The sequence below is a fragment of the Accipiter gentilis genome, chromosome 30 (genome assembly GCF_929443795.1).
Source record: "Accipiter gentilis chromosome 30, bAccGen1.1, whole genome shotgun sequence".
Taxonomy (NCBI): domain Eukaryota; kingdom Metazoa; phylum Chordata; class Aves; order Accipitriformes; family Accipitridae; genus Astur; species Astur gentilis.
In genome coordinates, this window is record NC_064909.1 from 15,735,879 (window position 1) to 15,757,053 (window position 21,175).

The 21,175-nt window shown below is 36.4% G+C and overlaps 1 protein-coding gene across 8 annotated transcripts in view; it reads right to left on the reverse strand.

Moving 5' to 3' along the window:
• The window catches only part of CDC42BPA (CDC42 binding protein kinase alpha), a 191,519-nt gene that overhangs the window by 35,966 nt on the left and 134,378 nt on the right, over positions 1 to 21,175 (reverse strand). For 4 of the 8 annotated variants that reach the window (XM_049833626.1, XM_049833622.1, XM_049833630.1 and 1 more), the window contains 7 exons: positions 19,625 to 19,749; positions 12,045 to 12,150; positions 11,274 to 11,422; positions 9,944 to 10,035; positions 7,193 to 7,269; positions 5,974 to 6,021; positions 2,107 to 2,145 (listed from right to left, as the gene is read on the reverse strand). In XM_049833626.1, coding sequence (XP_049689583.1) covers positions 2,107 to 2,145; positions 5,974 to 6,021; positions 7,193 to 7,269; positions 9,944 to 10,035; positions 11,274 to 11,422; positions 12,045 to 12,150; positions 19,625 to 19,749 — 636 coding nt within the window. The remainder of the gene's footprint in view (positions 1 to 2,106; positions 2,146 to 5,973; positions 6,022 to 7,192; positions 7,270 to 9,943; positions 10,036 to 11,273; positions 11,423 to 12,044; positions 12,151 to 19,624; positions 19,750 to 21,175) is intronic. The other 4 variants (XM_049833625.1, XM_049833623.1, XM_049833628.1 and 1 more) reach the window with 4 other exon arrangements.

Sequence of the window (21,175 nt, forward strand, 5' to 3'; positions counted from 1 at the left end):
TGCCAAGCCAATCTTATACATGCATATACAGTCCTGTTCTCCAGAAACTCAGTCATGGTAGCGAACAGGTGCAGTTGCTCTTTTTTCTTTTTCTCTCTCTCCTTTTTTTTTTTTTTTTTTTTTTTTTAAATAGTAGCGAGTTTAGCTTGATGGCTTCCAGTTTTATCACAGCCTTCAAAAAAAACATTATCTGGTGGAGAATACTCATCAGCTTAATCAACTTCGGCACATTAAGATGCCTGCAAGTATTTCTGCAATGAAAATGGGAAATTCTCATACTGGGATACACCTGTTTTCTACACATAGATCATGTGTTTCAAGCATTGAGGCAAAAATTAGCAGTAAAGCAAACATTTTATGCTCAGATTTATTAGAAGCAAATAATAATTGGAAGCTTTATCCAGTATTAGAAACATTGATGCCGTTAAGTAGTAAATCCCTAGACACATAATATTGTTTCAATTATTTAAAACTTTTTACTATCCAGTCTAAACATGGTAACTTGGAGTCCACTCAAAGACTGTTTAACCTTGAACAATTCTACCTTCCTCTTAAAAGTGTTATTAAAAAATAAGCCCAATGAGTAACTACAGGCAACATTTTCATAGCAAGAAACAGACGTTCCTTTTCTTTTTGCAAGTTAAACTCAGAGGTCTAATCTATCATTTCATAAATGTTTTCAGATACTCCAAAGGCTTTCCCTTTCAAAGTAGCATCTGCATACCAAAGACTTTCACGGTGTTGCTTAAAAAATTTAGTACGAGCATGATATGAATGATGAAACTTTTCTGGAATGTGCTACAAAGCCTTTGTGGTTGCAGACAACTGCTGAACCACTAACAAATACATTTTTACTTTACTTATGAAATAAAAAGCCCACAAATCACACAGAACCTGATCTACCATTACAGAATTTAAAGGGAATTTAACCACCACCTTTACTGCAGAAACAGGGCTTTAAAGCAGTATCACTGCAGTAATCTCCAGGTTCCTTGCTTTAATGAGAAGAACTAAGTACAAAAGCAACCTGACTCAACTATGGCCAAAAGCTTATGTGGACCATATTAACGCCATTAAAATTAGTTTTAAACTAATTCACTGGATTATCGAAAGCAGATTTCAGCAGCATCTCCTACCAAATTGTAATAGCCTTGTTGTCTTCCACAGCTTAGTTGTCTACACAGTGTCACCTGTGTAGGTCTGAGCCAAAGCTGGCCAAGTGTATAAACACATCTTGAGGATAGATGAACTTCTGAATTGGAGCCACAGCTGACAAAACCAAGCAGTTACTGTAAGCTTGCCCAAGACACTTAGCGGTGTGCTTTGAACTGCATAGGTAAGGTCATTATTAGAGCTGTTAGACATTGTTGCTTATTTATTGAATATTCAATATAAATGCTTTGTATGCTTTCCTATTCCTATCATCATATATGTATAAAAGAAACAAAAGTGGCAGTATGAGTTTACAATGGACATAGCATACCTGGTATGACAAAGCTTTGATAACACCATGTTTAAAAATCCACCTTGATTTTTGAAACACCATAGAGCTTTCCAGCCTAACAGACTACAGTACATTCCACTCTGTTTTCCTTGTATGAAATTTTGCAGCCCTCCCTGATGCTCCAATTTACTCAATTCCCCACTTCCCATTTATTTATCTCTGTACTGTGACATTTTCTATCATTTGCTATGACATACCTCCCAAATGCCGAACTTCTACCTTCTATAGGCAATTCCCATAACTCAACACATGCCCTCTGCTAAGGGCAAGGAAACAAATGGGCTCTCATTTGACATTTGCTCATCTTCCCAACCTGCATCTACCTGATCAGCTTTCACACAGAACTTTCACACTGAAATGAGAAAGTACCCAAAGCATCTTCTCCAGTTACTGTGATATTCTGCTCATAGGATTACCAAACGACATACTCCAAAAGCTTTTAGCCCACAGCTGTAAAACAACAAAAAGCACAGCAGCAGCAGCAAACGGTAGCAGCAGCACATGACATGCAGTGAGGTAAATACACAATCCATACATTAAACAAAGGCATGTACACAACAGGCAAAAAATAAAGGGCCACAGAGAGTAAGACAGCCTCTTACACGTCTGCCTTTGTTAGCTGGAATACAGGAAGGAGAGCGCTTTAACAAAGAAAGGAGGAGAATATGTTACAAAACCAAACAGTGACACATGTATCAGCTCAGAATTCGTCACTATATCTCCAGAGGTAGTGTTTAGACACACAAAGACATGTTGATTTTTACAAGTATTTTGAAAACAAGATATTCTGGGGCAACAAGAGGGCAGAAACATTTTTTTTAAAAAAAGGAACAATTATTTTAAAGTCTGTAGTTTTACACTGGACAATAGCAGTGAGACTACGTTACACTAATACTTTGCAGTTAGCATCTCTGTACTTTGAATAAGATTAATAAATCAATCTCTTGGAGGTGCAATATGTCCAATTTAAAGTATTGTTAAGAACCAGAATTATTCTAAACTTAATTATGAACGTGCAGGTAGAGTCAGGGCTCTCACCACACACTACTATGGGTTATTCTGTTTAGCAATGAGAATTCAGAACATGATTTATTCTGTGGTTATTTACTAAGTTCAAATTTCTTTAGTCTAACCAAAGCTCATGGGGACTGCATGTGAGGACAGATTGCAGGAGGATTTAAGAAAGCTATTTTTAATTTGTAATGTGTTGACAACTGGGGAAAAATAGTATTTTCTAGCAAGTGTGAAAAATAATTTTGTCAAGGGAAAATGGGATTCCGTTTTATTGTTATTAAATAATCATAAATTCATCTTTAAATAAAACAAACTGATTGCTTCCAGTAGCTAGTGAGATACACAAAGATCCACCTAGCAAAAAAACAAAACCCGACACTTCCATTATCAGACACTTCTAGTGAACACAGGAGACTTAACACCTAGACGACGTTACTGAGAGACAGCCTGCAACATACAGGAGAAACAGCAGCAAAGACTTAGAAATTAGTGTATTAGAGTCACTAGGGGTGACTTCCCTCCCCACCAAAATCAGAGACCAGGGACAGCAAAACCCATTCCTACTCCCCTTTGCATCCTCCCGTGTGCACAGGAGATACAAGGATTGTTTCTGAACACGTGGGCTTTTGCAGCTATGAGGATCTAGGCACCAGTTCTGCCAACCTGACCAAGTATCTTTTCAAGGAGGTACAGCTGGAACCAACAGTGGTTGCTACTCATCTGAATAGTGAGCTACCACTTTTCTTGCTCAGCATCTCCAGGCTACTGAGGCAGCGGGACATCTATTTTTGCTTCTCTCCAGCAGAAATTGCAAAACTACTGTTTTCCTCATTGAAAAAAATCAGAATTAACTCCAGTCATTCACAGAGTGCTATAAACAATTATGTCATTTGGAAGGCAGATACACAAGACATACCCACCCTAGTAAACTCCAAATGTAATCAGTGGGCCAAACTCAGTGCTGCTTACACATCCATATGTTAAATAGACTTCAGAGATCTTGCAAAGAGTGCTATGTAACTGCAACTGTGTATTATGTTACACTCTCTCTGTCATTTCTTAATGAAGCACAGAGGCTGAAGAAAAAATACGGGCCATTAGTAATATTTACTTTGGGTTCTTCATTACAGGAGCGGCTTTCCTGAAACCCATGTAATATTGCAGCACTGCATGAGTCTGACCTGAGGACTTCTAATTCTTCCTTGGTCTTAATATAAAGAACCCACACACTTCTCTGGTTTGACTGAGCACAGAATTAATTCCTCTTGAGATGCTGCAAGAAACACTGCCCTTCAAGGTAACTACTGTCAAAAAGAGACATTGGAAAGGGAATGTCGGAATGGGGCGGGGAGGGGATTTTTAATACCTTTATTTTCATTTAAGTCTGCCTAATAAATTGATATTGAACCAACTCAAGGAGCTCAGGCATAAATAACAATTCATTTTGATAATTCAGAAGCTATATATTATGAATCTCTCTATGAATGAATCAAGTCATTGTCCAATAAATGAAAGATGCAGAACCGACCTTAAGCACAACTTAATTATAACACCTTTCACCCACTAACGCAGACATCAGTTTCATTTCTCTTTCTAATAAAGACAGGTAGCTCAGCAAGTCTTGTATTTGTCCACAAGGTACTCTTCCTATCTTTGAACAGTCAACTGTCTTTTGCAGTTTTGCCAGATGAGAAAGAATTCTGCCCCGGTGTTAGACATGTTTAGCTCCTGGCCAGCCCAGTCCAGAAACGTACTCTTGCCCAATGCCACTGAGAAAAAAAACCACTCCTGTTGGACTCAGATTGAAGATGTAACGGGAACTTTGATTCTCCATGTCGTAAGTCATCCACATGCAACAATATACACATTAATATCTCCAGTTTTACCTAAGACTAAAAGATGGGTATCTGAAATGATTTGATCTGGGTGGACCAAACAAGAAGAATGTCTTAAAGGTTGCATGCCAACAGTTGAAAATTATTCCCTTGCATAGATTTAAAAAAATATGTGATTTTATGAAAAAAATACGCTGCCTTCTTTAAAAAAAACACCTAAACCAACAATAAATACAGAATAAAGTGCTGATGTCCTTCAAAACTAACTAGATAGCAATCAGGAAAACTTTCTACTCCTAAGTTTCCCCTTGCAAATTACAACACCATCAGCTGCTCTGCCACATAGGCACTTTATTTCTCTTTTAACAGGTTTTAGGAGACAGTATTAGATACTATTAAAGGTAACTTTCTGTGAAAGAACCTGCTGATACAAACTAAGCATTCCTAATACTCAGGCAACAGGGAGAACACTTCTTTAATCCACATGAAGGATATAAATATTATTAGTTTATTATAGATTTAACATGACAGGAAACTGTACTCTCATTCTTTTCATGTAAGAAAATTTCAACAATATCAGCAAGACAAAGTTTCCTATATGCTATATAAAAATGCAGGCAAATGCCTTCTACTATGGTACCACAGATGTACCCTCACATTTTGTCTAAGGTATATACCCGATTTACAGAAAAAAGGCATCTAGAGTAAGAGTATTCCTTCAGAGTTTGTGAAAAGAAATGCAATCAGTACAATAGGCCCATACACTATACCCTCCTTGATACACCCTTCACAGCAGAGATTTCTAGAATAAAATTAATTACAACACATTTTAATGCAAATAGCATTATACTATTTTAAATATATATGTATAAATATGTGTATACACATACATACAAGCACACACAGATGTACACACACGATATACCTACAGAGTTGTAATGGATGGTTCTCTACCATAGATGCATAGTATATACTTTGATTTTAAAAAGCTTAATTTATTATTTACTTTTATGTGCCTACTACTTCAGTCTGGAAGAAATATAATGCAGTCAATTTTCAGCTTTTAACCCAATTCCCTCAGTATGCAATTAACTAGGGTAAATATTTAAACACTGTCCCCTGACAGAAAACTAGCATCTCAAATGGCAATAAAAGTATTAAGTTCACTTCAGTTATAAGAAAATTACTTCTAAAAAAGCAACAATATTTTATTTAAGCAAACAGAAATTAACTGTGTGCAGTGAAAACATTTTCACTAAAATAATCAGAAAACTTGGAAACAACTAAGGATAACATAATATGAAGCACTAGAACCAAATGAAATAGATGTGCCAGTGATTTTGGAACCATTTTCCACAGGTAGATAAGGCCCAAAAACAGCTTCTCCCATTAGAAAAACTGTTTGCAATTAAGAATTCTTCACCTGCACCTAAAGAAAAACATTTACTTTAAAATTGAACATCTATCTATACAAATAGGTGTAAGTATGCTATTACAGAAATATTCTGTTCTCCACTGCTCTTGCAGATTTTTTAAGTTGACTGCATTAATGTTTGAATATTCCAAATCAATCAACTGATCTGTTATTGAGGGATTTACTGGTTTGAAAGTCAGACTTACGTCATCCATAAAATCAATCAATGAGGATGAAGAGGAGGAAAAGGAATCCTATTTTAATGAAAACAGCAGTAAAAAAAGAGAGAGAGAGAGAGAGATGGATGAAGAAAACTGTTCAGTATAAATAAAAGTGCAAAATAAAGAACTGTAAATAACTAGTGCCAGTAACAGTTACCTCAGTTAAGTTTTCATTAATTGCCTTTCATAGACAATTAATCAATAAACTACCTGTATAAAACCCAATGTTTTTCCAGCATTCACTCAATAAAAAAATATGCCTACACTCCCAACAGGATTTTTATACTGAAAGTAACTCATAAGATAAATAATTAAAAAGCAAATTAAAAAATGGTATTAATTGTGAGGACTTCAAGAGAGAAGAATGAATTAATGAATACACAATGAAAAGAAAGTAAATTTTGGAACATCAATAACATCAGGGATTACACTCTTTCACAGCTAAATGTGATGACCTTCTACACCCATCAGGAGAAAAACAGGGGCAAATTTTAGACCAGTATATAACTGTAAAGGTGGTGCCTTGTCCCCTCTGAATTCAGTTTGACCAACATTTCACCCGAGATACTCTTTTAAAAGAAAAATGATGCATTGCTTCCTGTTGATTAAAAACAGAAGATATGAAAAGTATAGTATCATTCATTTTTTCTTCTTCCAGGTTGTCTACCTGAGCTGTTTTTTTGTCTAAAAGTTACAAAGGAATTAAACAGATTTATTTTCAAGTATATAGGATCTGTGGAGAGGAGATGAATAGGAATTATCTGGATTTTACAGATCTGTGTAAAATGAACAGAAGATGAAAACAACCTAATAAATATACAGTACCAATGACTTCATGGAATACATTCAAGGATTATTTATGTATTTTCTTTAATTTTTACCAAACCAGTATCCACGTTACTGAGCATTTTTCTGAACACAAAGAAAGGCCATTTGAACAACTACACTTTTCAAGTTCACTACAAAATCAGGAAAATTTCTGCATTCAAGGTTTGAGAGAGAATTCACTATGATTACTCGTGTACAAGAGAAGACAGCCAGCACTGTAAAAGACAAACAATTCTCACATATTGTTATACACAAATATAAATGGGGCATTGTGATTAAAATACAGTAGCAAACTCTCAGCAAATATGGATATAACCTGCACATAACAGCAGTAGCTCCACCTACTATCGGAGAGTTAGAATAGCTGTACACTTACTTCGAATTGATCCAGAGCAGAGGTAGGCGCATTCAAAAAGGCCAAGAAAGAATTCTGTGAGTCTTGGTGCTTTACACCTAGAAAACAGCAGCAGGTTTTTAAGCTACAGAAAAATGATCTTGTCATGGAGGACCTTTGCCTTGCTGAATCACGGTTTGAGTAGCCACCTGAACCACCTACATTTTTTTTAAATGAGTTGTCACATTTGGTCTGTTTTCCGGAGTAGAAGACTTTTTTAATAGACATACACCCACTAAGCAAGGAGCATATGTTTAATTAACCTTTCCCAAGCTAGGATGTGTGTGGTGTGAATTCAACATGAAAACACACTTTACGTACACGTCTATTATGCAGAAGGCACAGGTTTCTAAGTTGTTTATGTCCATTTGCAACATGCACTGCATGACATACAGGCATACACACTAAGGCAGCAGGTGTCATCCCTACTCTAGTCACACATCGGACAGCCTACCGTGACAAGACAGCTTTAGCAAACACTGAGCTTCCACAAAAATGTACAGAACAGGCTGTTTGAGCAACACACCGCATTTCCAAATAGTACGAGTTCCTTGACCCATGCTCCATGCCTGTCTCTGTCACCTCTCACTTTTGAATGTCCAGGAGTAATACAATCCTGGGTAAAGCTTCAAATGTCTCTGTCACGCTACACCATTTACACGGTTTTCTGCCAGTAAGCAGAGCACGAATGCTGCATCCCTCTGGAGCTCCAGAGGCTGGCACATCTGGACTGTTACTTTAACTTGCTTCAATTGCTATATTCTTTTTTTCTTTGGGGAATAATTCGAGTCACTGTGTGGGTGTTTATAAATCACAGATGTGTACAAACTCTAGCTTCCTGAACATTACAAATATATTATATATACGTACTTATTATGATCAGAGCCTGCAGGACTGTGTGCATCTCAAAAGACTGATGCTATCAAAGGTCACTTACTTCTTTTAAGAAACATCAGTGTCTTGTTCTAACTGCTCATATCACCCTGTTTGGTCTAAATATAACCCACAGTGAACAAAGAAGTTACAAAAAACCTTTTTGTTTTTAAAATATAAATACACTGAAACCCCAGTAAAAGACTAAAAAACAATTCTCAAATTACCTGCTGCTTTACAGAATCATTTTTAGTAATCTTTTTCCCCAGCCTCCTCAGTTTCTGGAACACATTTATAGAGCAAAGGATTCAAGTGCTAATCTAAGTAATCCCTTCCTAGAAATCAATTTCCACACACAGGAAGTTACGCTACCACCGTACTTTGACTATATTTGAATCCTCTATACAGTTCATGATTCAAACATCAATAAATTTCTTCTTATAAGAGAAAACCAAGTCCAAAGATAATAAGGATTTTGGATTAAGGTGTATTTCTATCAAAATATTTGAATAGCTGCAGTAGAATCTTATTAATTTACTTCTGGCAAAAAGCATAATAACTAAATTTTCCTTGAAAAGTACTTGTTGCTGTTGTTGTTAAAGAAAAGAGTAAATGTTTATCTCCATTTTCACAAAAAATAAGGCTTTAAAAACTGGAGAAAATACAGGGTAAAATATTAATTATAAATTCTTAACAGACCATTTAACACGAAGGAAGACTTCAGAAGCTGAGTAAGCACGCAAGATATTTAAGGCAGTTCAAGAATCTATAAATGAAAGCTAAATGTGACAATGCATTAATTCTCCCCCGTGAGATGCTATCAAGAGTTCCTCTCCAAGCACTTGGAAGAAGCATAATCCTGGTATCAGTGCTAAGCATCAAGACGAACAAGTATAAATTCCCTAAGTCTTATTTGCTAATCAGCAAGAGTAATTTTTTAATGTTCCATATAGGTTTATATTATTTTTACCAGTCAACCAGCACCTGGAGGCCTGCATATAGGAGTTGAATGTTAAATGCAATACGTTATTGATTGACATGCCGTTAGGCTGAACAATATTTGACATCCCTACACAGCAATTGTTGCCAGGGTTTTGAAACTCTGGAGTTCAGTTACCTACAGAAAATTCAGTAATTCCATTTGGTCTGAAGAATCACTTCTTCCCATGTGACTCATAAGATAGAAATATTAGAGCTACTACAGGAACTGCAAAGAACCAGCCAAATCATAAATCACCTCTCAATGAAAATTTTTTTCATTTCAGAATTACCAAAAAGTCTCTTCACCCGGCAACAATGCGAAATACCGTTAGACAGAAATCCCAGAACATGCTCTTAATACCACAGCAAAGCCAACATGACCACACCGCTTACTATGTGGTTACAAAACCAATCAACAAAGTCATCCCAGAAACAAATGAATGCTACGAATGTCTCTGCAGTTGTTTATTCTCTGTGTAGGCAGGGCTAAAACATTCATAGAAGAACACTATGATCAGTATTGAAGTCTAAATACCTTCACCCATCATAAAGGGTAAAAAAAATTATATCTATACTTCTAACAGTTCTCTGGCAGTAAATTATCACACACATGCCAAATAAAAATAATGCAGTTCCAACTCTAGTAATACCTTACTGGTTCAAGTATATCAACAAAACTGAAGCATATTACAAGTATGTATTAGAAGTGCAAATGCAGCTGCTGTGGGTACATCTTAACATGCAATTGTTGTGCTCACATTTTGTATGCCAAAGTCTGTTGGTATCGGTATCATATTTTAGTTGCAAGGTGACACTTAATTGATAAGATGTACCCACCAATGTGAAACATGTTATTTACTTGGGTATCAGTTGCCATACCCTTTTCTGATCTAAGCTCTTCTGTCTCCTTTTTCAGCCTTTCAATATCTGTCAACAGTTCCATGTTCTTCTTCTCAGATTCTTGCAATTTACTTCAAAAGAATAAAAAAAAAAACAAACAACCCTATGTAAGTATTGAGAACCCATGATACAATTCACATTTTTCTGCCCACCTTTGCATTCTATTTAAAAATTAATGCCCAGGAAGCTTCATGATATCATCAAATGCCAGAATGAATTAAAAAATCTATTGGGACCTGTTTAGTATGGTATCTTAAAAAAAAACCAGAACAAGCAATTAATCGCTCTGTTAAATAGGCTCATAGAACAAATACCCAATAAATAGGCTCATGTTCCTAATTTATGAGTAATTGTGAGAGCTTGTATTCTACAAATGAGAAAAAAAAGACCACATGTATTTTTATGCTTAAAAAATGGTGGGTTTTTTATTTGTTAATTCACAGTGTCTGTGACACTAATAGATTATGTTGAACTATGTTACTTTACAGTTAGTTGTTTCAGTGCTTTCTGATTCACAGCTGACAGGTAACACTACTACGCTTTTCTATCACACATCTCATCCTTGCCTATCAAAGCAAACACTGGTTCTCCTGTTCTTAGAGGATCTACAATGCTGCCTATCATCATGTTACATGGCCTGAAAAATATCTAAGTCAGGTGGACGAGGTATTCCCACTTTACAGATAACATACTTGAATCTCAGCTCTGTCCAACTGCTTTCCTAAAGCTGCAAAACAAGTCAGTGCTCTGAGCTAGACTGAAGCTGGAGACCTAGAAATGGAATGTCTTCCTACTAATCTCTGCTTCAGGCATTCACCCAACTCAGAATAAATTCTGGGGAGGTGGGAGGGGGCGGGGAAGGGAAGGGAGATAGAGGTCTGAGGAAGGAATAAAAGAATTCATAATCTTCCATAACTGCATCTTACTACTGCGCAAATCAGTATGCAATAATCGATTTTCATCAGCTAACCCAATGCAGCTATCAATAGAATGGAAGAGAATATATTCTAAGACACAAAACCAAACTCTGCTTGCATTTGAACTTGTTATCACAACTAGGAGAGATTATATTATCAAAGAGAAAGTGTCTTCTCTGAAAGTCTTCAAGATTTCAAATTTCCCAGTAAGTGTTCAGCTGCTTACACAATGAAGAGAGATGTGGTCTTTTTTTTTTTTTCACATTTGGATATAAGAAATTGGCATATAATTCATTATTAAATTTTGACAGATAAGATCATTAAAATCATGATTCGATGACACTCCCTGGGAGGTATCAAAGTAAATTTCCATCAGAACAATTCAGTCTTACCACTCTGTAGAGATACAGGAAGCTTTGACTTTATTCAACTCATCTTGAATGGCCTGTTTGGCTCGGATTTCAGCATCAAGAGCAGACTGTAGTTCCAACCTTGCAGACATATCCAGTTTTGCAAAGCGGCGCATCTTCCAGGGCATGTCCTAGTAAAGAATAAAAGAAGGGAGAAGAAAAAGTAAGAGGAAAGAAAGCTGAAAATGCAGAACGTAACTAACTTCAACAATTATGTTTCTCAGTCTATTATGTTCTTAACATAAGAGTTCATTAATTCCAAAGTAATCTAAAACTAAAGAATTGAGTAGTGTTATTATTATTATTATTATTATTGAACTTAAGTACTACACAGGCAAGATGAGCGTCTTATGTTGTCATGATCTCAAAAGCAAAGAGATTTTGTGAATTCTAGTGTTGATGTGCCTCAATTCAAATGACAGCTACGAAGGACATTCACATTTCACAGGTGAAAGACTTTAAGGCTTTCATAACCCTAAGTATAGATTTCCTTCAACAAATTCATATATGATTATAAAATAGCTACTTGAACAATATTATAGATAAAATCACATTATAAAGATATTGGTGTTTAATTAATTGATAAACAATAAACAATAAATTTACTATTCAGTTACTCAGAAGGGAAACTCTAGGAAAGTTTAACTTCTGACTAACACAGACTCTACAGACAGGTTATTACTGCAGCTGTAACAATCCAATTAGTGGTTTTGCAAACAAAAACAAATCTGACATATGGAAGTAGAGTCTTACTGTAGCTCTTGCACCCAAACTGGAGTTCCTCAGGGCCTCTAGTTCTTCTGTCATTTTAGAGGCCAAGGCTTGAAGATAACCTCGAGCATCTTTTTCATCACTTACCCTATACAATTACATAATAAGAAAAAGGTGTTTTAACCAAAGAATCTAAAGAAAAGAAAACAAAAGTCCCTTCAACAAAACAGCAACCAGAAACAGAAAAAAGCATAATACAAAACAAAAATCATGAAACGTAAGGAAACAAAAAAAACCCCACAGAACTAAGCCTTTGCTGCTCCGCAGAGTTCCATTAAACAATATGCACCACTAAGATGAGGAATAAAGATTGAAGAACTACGTATCTAGCAGTCCATGTCCAGAGAAGGGCAACCAAGTTGGTGAGGGGCCTGGAACACAGGTCTTACGAGGAGAGGCTGAGGGAACTGGGGTTGCTTAGCCTGGAGAAAAGGAAGCTGAGGAGAGACCTTATTGGTCTCTACAACTACCTGAAAGGAGGTTGTAGTGAGGTGGGTGCTGGTCTCTGTCAGGTGGTTGGAGATAGGACTAGAGGAAATGGCCTCAAGTTGCGCTTGGGGAGGTTTAGATTGGATATTAGGATAAATTTCTTCACTGAAAGCATTGTCAGGCATTGGAACAGGCTGCCCAGGGAAGTGGTTGAGTCACCATCCCTGGAGGTATTCAAAAAGCACACAGAAAAGGCACTTCAGGACATGGTTTAGTGGGCATGGTTGATGGTTGGACTCGATGATTTTAAAGGTCTTTTCCAACCTAAATGATTCTATGATTCTAAGTAATACATGTCTCAGTATAAATGTCAGCTACCTGAAATTGAGACTTTGAGAAAGAAACCTTTCAGGAACCAATCTATTTTTAGGGAGTAAGTTAAGACAAAATTTGTAACCAATAATTAACAATTCAACTATCCACATAACATTGGAACTAGTGGTTGACTTTACTCTTATCAATTGACAATGAGAAATAGTAGTTAAACAGTGGTGTTATTTCAAGAAATGCTAATTAAATAGGGAGAGTCTAATTCTAATGTTATTAAACGGCATAAGCCAGAAGAGGCTCTCTCATCCCCCGAGCTTGCTTCCTATCAAGACATGTTTTCTGGGTGTAAAGACATCAAGGAGGAGACATGTCTGTTTTTCAGATTCTTTGATCATCAGTTACAAAGAAAAAAACAAACTTCTGTGATTAATTACAGCAGAAGGTTCGTTCTTCATTTGCCTCAGGTATTAACATAGAAAAGAAAGTTGCTGAAAAAATTACCTCACTGCAACTAAGTAGCTTATGAAAAACCTAAACCAAATACACACACAAAACCCCCCAACACCCTCCCTACGCACACACACAGTTCCTTTCACCTTACAGGCCTGGCTCTGAACATACTCATCTTGCCCACAGAAGAACAAACTCAGTTCTGCAACAGCAGGGCATACCCAAGCCTCTGAGCTGGTCTCAGAGACCAGCAGTCTAATACCACAGCTTGATCACAGTTAAGTCTATCAGCACTGACCACAAAAATGTTTAGGATGTGCTATAAGTAATGAATCTCAAATAGCTTTAAATAACTTACAGGCAAGTGGGAAAATAGTTTTTCTATTTCATGGAAATTAACTTATCCTTGCTTCCTGACCTTTCCTTAGTAACTGTAATCCTGAGGATGTTGGACTGGAGATGAGAGTTCTCCAGATGGTTCATCTTGTCTCGCAGTGACCTTTCTGCAGAAAGTGATTCCCCCTCCATGCCTATAAAGCAATATAAGTTTCTCTGGTTGATACTATGGGGTTCATACACACTGTAATTATGAAAATGGTGCTACTTGTAAGTTTACCATTAATTAATAATGTAATGTTTCAACAAAGATTTATAGAAAGTCACCAGGAGGCAAGAAAGACAAAGAGCACATATTCTGAACTGCCATGGGCAAGGGAGGAACAGAAGAGCTTTCCCACTGTGGCCTTAGGGCAAGATGACAATGTGAAAGCTATGGGCTAAATGTCTACAGGTCACAGTAACTTCCGGCTGTGCAGTTTAAGATTTATATATGAAAGATTGCTTTAACACAGAGGGGGCTAATGCAAAAATAGTGACGATTTACCATAAAACTCACACCCAACATGAGAAGGTAAGCACTTATTCATGCTTTGGGCTTTAACTTCTCTGTCTCCCACTTACAATTTAGTTCAAGAGGTGAGGAGGAGCCTAGGAAAAAACCACATCCTGACTTTATTAAAGTCAGAGAGAGTTTTGATATTAATGAGTTACTATTTTTCCCAAGGTATACTAGAACTCAATGGAAGCAGCATACCAACTTTTTTTTCCTGTAACATTCTGGATGACATATTTTGATCACCAGATACAGATAATCTTGGCCTATACAAACCACTTAGGGTACAAGAGTGGGCAAAAGATGTGAGAAGTAGCATAAGATGCCTATTTGGGGGGGGGGGGGGGGGGGGGAGGAGGTGGTGGTGGTGGTGTGTATAATTAAATACATAGTAAAAAGAAAAGAGTGTGAGCAGGAATAAAAAGAATGTGAGGCTCTCAAGGTGAGAAGGTTAAGTTCTCCTGATGTACAAGGAAGGAAAACAGATTTAGGAATCAGCATTTGAGCTTCTCTATTTTTAATGACACATAAAATCTTTGCAGAAAAAAAGGCACAATGTCAGATCAAAAATAAAATTGAATTGGGCCATATTTTTGAAACTTTTCTAATTAAATATGAAAACTTTCCATGTCCAATTTCTTTGTCAGTTTTTATCATGCCATGGAGATCCTTCTGTATGGAAGGTGAGAAAACACTTCAGTTATTTGGTTTATGATGCACAGAACCTTCAGCCTCTAAATGCTGAAAAGCTGCACATGCAAAATCCTCAGAGAGGTGCTCCAAAGAACATGCAGAAATCTAGAAAATGAAAATAAACATATAAAGTCAATTTTTGCGAAAACCTATACTGAGTTCAAGGAAAATCCTCAGACTCAAAGACAGTAAATAAACGCAGTAAAATTTGGAGCTGAGCTACAGTTTTGTTGCCCACTAGATGGCAACATTCTCTCGATAATGAGATACATTGATTAAACATTATGTGACCCCAGGAGCTCTTGGGAGTTTTTTGATTTGTTACTGTTTTGCTGGTTTGGGGTTTTTTTGTTGTTGTTTGATTGGCTCTTTAAAAAAAAAGAGCAAGAAAGGTAAACTTACTAATGTTTTTCTCCTTGCCCCCCTTCTTACAGAGAGCCCTAACAAGCACAGCAAAAGACCTGAGGAAGAAAAGTTTTTCAGGTTCCACCCAGAGTCAATTCTTTCATCTCTGAAAATTTAGATTGGATTAACCATTCTCTTTTCATACATAACGTAAGTGCCCTTGCAGACTTAGCTTGTTAACTATAAAGAACCTAGAACAGCAATACAGTACAAATTCCTGTAAAATTAAATTTAACTTTTTGATTGGAGCCAACATCACAACCACCTTCAAATAACCATTGACTGCTAGTATCTATTTGTCAGGCTGCTCTGAAGATCAGGCTCTCTGGCTCTCTCTCTCCGGGATACTTTACAATACAAAATGGACCCAGAGGACTAGAGATTTTTGCTGAACAGGAGGGGTCTTAGAGCCCTGGGGTCATACGCCAAGCTGCATCTTCCTGATTTAAAAACCCCAAGGAAGTCCGAGAGCCATGATGACTCCCTATTCTCCTGTAGTTTCTCAATGCTTTTAAGTTTCCGTCTTTGTATCACTCTGCTCAAAGCCTACAACAATTTTTTCTTTTTCCTCTGCCTTCTCCAACAAAATTTGGTTTTTTTAGAACTACTTCTCTAAAAATTTTCAACAATTCACTCTGCTCCAAAACCCTCAAACTTCCCCCGTCCTCCAGAATTTCTATTTTATAATTAACTTCTGATTATTCTTACCTTAAACACAAGGCATCTCAGAATTTTTCATGTTTTGAGTTTCTTACAGTTGAATTTGCCCAGAATTTTTGCTAAACCTTTTCCACAATTCACATGTGCTTTAGCAACCAGACTAAAATAAAACAAGCAAAAAAAAAACCCCAAACCCAAAAAAACCCCAAAACTTCAGGGCTTTTTTATGTTTGATTTAATGCAGAAGTGTTTGGGGGTTTTGAGGGGTTGTTTCGTTTGTTTGCTTGTGGGGTTTTTGTTGTGTGTTTTTTTTTCTTCTGATAGACAACAGTCACAGCTTCTGGCCAGCTGAATCCAAGCCTGACATCCACTCGACAGGTAAATCAGGTAGGATTTAGCTCATCCATATAAACATACTCAACAATACAGAATTCTTCATTTGAACTAGTTGCCTAGGCTTCCTTTTCAATCAGTGGGGAGAAAAAGACGCTTCTACAATACTAGTCATGGGATTTATTTTAGTTGTCTACCTTAGGACTTCTAGAACTAGGTTACATGAATCACTCACAGAGAGACTAATAAGATTCTTGACAAGCACTCCAGGAATCACTACCAAGACTACCATCAACCTCCTTTCTACAACAGAACAAAAATACGGTACCATGGCTATTTAAAAGATTCCTTTTTAAAGTGACTGCATTAACCTCCAATGCAATGAATCTCTTTCCCATCTCCCTTAGGAAAATTTATAGCTGACTATAAAAGCCTCAGTATTTACTCTTGTCAAGGCATGATAAGTGATTTGGCTAATACAAACTTGTCAATATAATAGCCCCATTAAGGCCGAAGGATCTGTGAGGGTCTATTACTACCACATTAGAAGTTGAAATGAAAGTTTGATGCGTGTTGATATTAAAATTTTGGCTATATTTATGGCATCTTGGGATAATAACAGCAAAAATAAAAAGGCTTTTGTACATTTGCCCTAAAAAGATGCAAGAAAGCACAATAAGAAAGCAGGGAAAGGCTAAAGGGAACATGATAGGCCAGCAAAATTAGTCACAAATTATTTAGAAGGGCCCAAGGAGTCGTGAAGAAAGTGACAATCTTAACCACCTAAAATACGGATTCGAATAGTGGGGCAGATTTCCTGAGAGAGGTATCTATCAGATGGCAAAGCACTCAAAGGAAGTAAGGGACTCCTTGGGCTTGTGTTACTTAGAACAGGGCTAGAACAAATCCCTTGAACTACCATAGGCAGCTGAGCAAACTGTTTACAAAACCAGTAATTAATTCCATCTACTGCCTCATATCCTTCATGAATCATGGTACAAAAAGAAGATAGTAGGCAAAACCCATTTTTATGAAGTAGAAAGTATGCACCCAAAATACATATTTTAAAGTAGTACTATGTGAAAAATCTGTCAGTTTTGAAGAGGGAGCCTACAAGCTCTACCCTACTTTGTTAGCTCCAAGGGATTCTGTTGTCACACTGAAGAGGTGGACATGTATGGATTTAAACTGCACGTTCTTCTGAGAAAAACATAGGCTTGTGACTGATTAACTAAGACTAGTTTTCTTGAAAATTATTTTTTTTCTTTTAAAATGTTTATCATTATTATAGATGTTTAGATAGTTCATATAGCACCCCATGTTCCACAGCAAAATATCACCAGAGAAGGACCTAGTTTCAGCATGCAGTAGTGAATTCTAAGGACAGCAGATGGACATGACCAGATAATCTGGGTAACGCATGGAAAATCTAAACATAATAAGAAAAAAAAAGTGAGCCAAGATAAGGCTTCACATAGCTGGAAAAAATTTAACATAAGCACAGAGAAGTATGGGGGGAAAATTGAGATGTGTACAGTGATTAAAAACTGGAACCAAGCCAATTTTTTATCTCCTTAATGTTTGCCCACATAACTACTTTTTTTTTTTCTTTTCACATAGTTCTTTAATTTTTAGTTCCATACTTTTAAAAAGACACTATATTATCCTAAGAGATCAGTAAAATGGTATCTTTCATTCGGAAAGCTAGTCTTTCATGTTCCTGGTCTTTTTTAAGTACCTTTAGACATAGTAAAAAACTCTATCCCAAACCTCTTTTACCCTCCGCATGACATCTCTAATACATGCAACATGCTTTATCATATACCTGAACCACATTAGTAGTACGTTTTAAAATATTAAACACTCTCATAAACTGGAGAAGGGACTTTCTTAATGGCTGTTGGTACATTTTTACATAGTGTTAAATAAAACAATCCACAAATAATTCTGACTCGTCTTTGTCCAGAACTGCCAAGTTTTATGAGTACTTTCACATGTAAATCTGAAAAACAAGGTTTGGTTACCTTGGTGCATTAAGACAGATAAGCATTACCTTAAAACAATATGGAATATGAAATAATAGACTTGTCTCTCTTTACCTTGATTTTTTTCTGAATAAATATTTTTGATTGGCTAGATATTAACTGTTCATTTAAACAACTTTTATGTATTTTTTCTTTTATGTATTTCTGTGATGCAGGCCGTCTACTACACTCACAGTTATGAGAGACAAGATTTAAAAGGAACATGCACTAAGTGGACCTTTTAAATTTTTTAACCTCTGCTATGAATACAATGCCTTGAGACACTATGGACTTCGTAACACAGATCAGCATTACATAATTTTATGTAACAAACACTGCTTAAAACACTTCCAGAAACCCAGAGGACAGCCCTCCTTTCTTGTTACATATTTACATGGTTATATTCAAAAGACAAACTTCTCTGTATTTTGACAACAAAATTATACTGACACTACCACAATACCAAACTAGGCTTCATTAAAACAAATGTTTCCCATTTTTCCTTTGACACAACAAATTCGATTTTTTCACTAACATGAGATGGGAAAAGGGGAGAGCGGAAATAATCAAGTAGTAAATCAAAAAAAGATTAGTATCAGATGATGAAATCTTCCCAGAAGTGGATAATCTGTAAAAAAAAAAAATGTCTGGATGCAAACTACTTTTGTAGATGCTAGACACTGCAATGGACCATAAAAGGGGAGGGGAGAGAAGCAGGCATGGAGAAGAAAAATAAAGACCACCTAGGTAAAACAACCTTTTTCTCTCAATAGCTTCAACTTGGGGTGGGGTTTTTTTCCCTAATTTATTAGAACTGGACAGAAGACTTTAGAAACATAACATCATTATTTAGCAAAAGTATTATTAGAAACATCACTTGACTGGCTTTGCGGTAGTCTCAAATGCCCTTCTTGTGAAAAAATCACATAAAAGTTGCACTGTATTTGTTTCATTCTGCCACATGCCAAGCAGATGAAGGAAATTAATGCCGAGACACAAATACTCTCAGCCACTGCTTTTCCCAGGCTTGTTCCCTCTCAGAGGCGTGAGCTCAGCATATGACTCCTTCCAGCATTCTTCCAAAGCCACAAGCCACACCCAATGGCCATGATTCTTCTGCACTTAAGAAAGTTGTATTTGGTAAGACACTTTCACTCTTAAGGAGGAACACAATTTTCTGGATTTGGATATTATTAAAATATCAATCAAAAATACAGCAGAATCCCAGACAGGTGTGAGATTTAACCTAAGCACTTGCCAGTGCCACATGCAAAGGCAAAAACCTCAGTAACAGCCCTACCACATACTGAAGGGATTTTGCAATGACATTAGAGCACAGTATTCACCATTGGATGATCTCAGTAATTTGGGCCTCCCAGTGGGCCACAGACTCCTTTTTATCAGCCAGGTCTCTCATCTCTTCTTCCAGCTGCCGGTTATTCATACTCAGCCTCTCAAACATGGTGGTGAGCTGAATGAGAATTTAAACAACTTGTTAAAGGTATAAGCTGCTGTGACACCATCTCTGTGCAGACTCAAAGCCACGTGTTCCCCTCTCCCACACCATGCATCTGCTTTAAAAATTGGTACTACCCATCACAATAAACACCATGTAACAATAAAAGCCAGAATCTTTTCTCATGTATGACCGTAGCTGTACTGAAAGGCCATTTTTAAGGACTAGAACTACATTTTCACTCTAACAAATAAATTCATTTTGTGAGAATTAGGTGTGGAATGTTCTATATAGAAAAACCTACATTAAAAGAGCAAAGCAAGGACGCAAAAATTGTTATAGCTCAGATAAAACTGCCAAACCTCTCCCTGGTTTAGTAACCATGGAGAATGAGAGGATTAAGAGATACAGGCGCAAGTCAGTCCTGAGATTCTCCAGGTGTCTCACATTCCCCTGTTTTTCATTTTACTTATTGCAAACAGGGAAATTGAAATTAAATGCACATCTGTAAGTACAGTATGTTATACCTATCAATTAACCTCTCGCATTCACATAGCTGTCATTCATACATGCACATTCTGCAAAACAAAAGCCACATCTAACCTCAGTTGGTATTGGGAACTAAATCCTCATTATGTTAAATAATTATTCAGAAAGTCAAAGTGGAATCAGAGATCAAATAGACTTTATAGGAAGGCCTGCTTAGGAGAATTAAACTCATGTGAAAGGCTTCTTTTAGTAGTGAAATACACTAATAAATCAAAATGATGTAAAGAAAAAAATTACAGTTTTAAATCTGTTCTACTTTTTACTCCTAATGAGTACTCCACTCCATATTTATCTTTTAAATGGGTTTATGATTTAAATATGCCTTTTTATTAAATGTCATTTGACAAGAAAAATACAAAGCTAACCAAATTTAAAGAGAGACCAAGCAGAAAAACTATCAAAGTGACTTGTATCTTACTGTTCTTGGACTAAGTCTACGTATAGGCATATACCGTATGCGTCTTACACTGGTATGAAAATGTACTTTAATTTGAACACTGACATGCAAACATGCTTACTTTGAAGAACACTGTACTTTCATCATATTTTTAGAAAATGTAATGCATTACAAAAAGAATAGACAAGTTTAGCAAGACTTGGCTAATCCACAATGAACTTGAATAACCTGTCAAAATGAACAATAAAGAGATAATCTAAATGCACGAAACATAATTATTCCTTGCTCAACACACTTTAATTAATATGCCTTATCATTTGTATTTCTTTAGTATCTCAAAGTAACACTTAATCTCAAATGGGTGGGAGGGGTCTTGCTATTTTTCACAGTAATTGACATGCAAGTATACTCTAAGTAATCACATCATTAACTATGTATTTTTATATTTGGGTCATACAGAAATCATCTTCTTTGGCTTAATATGTTGTCTAAAAT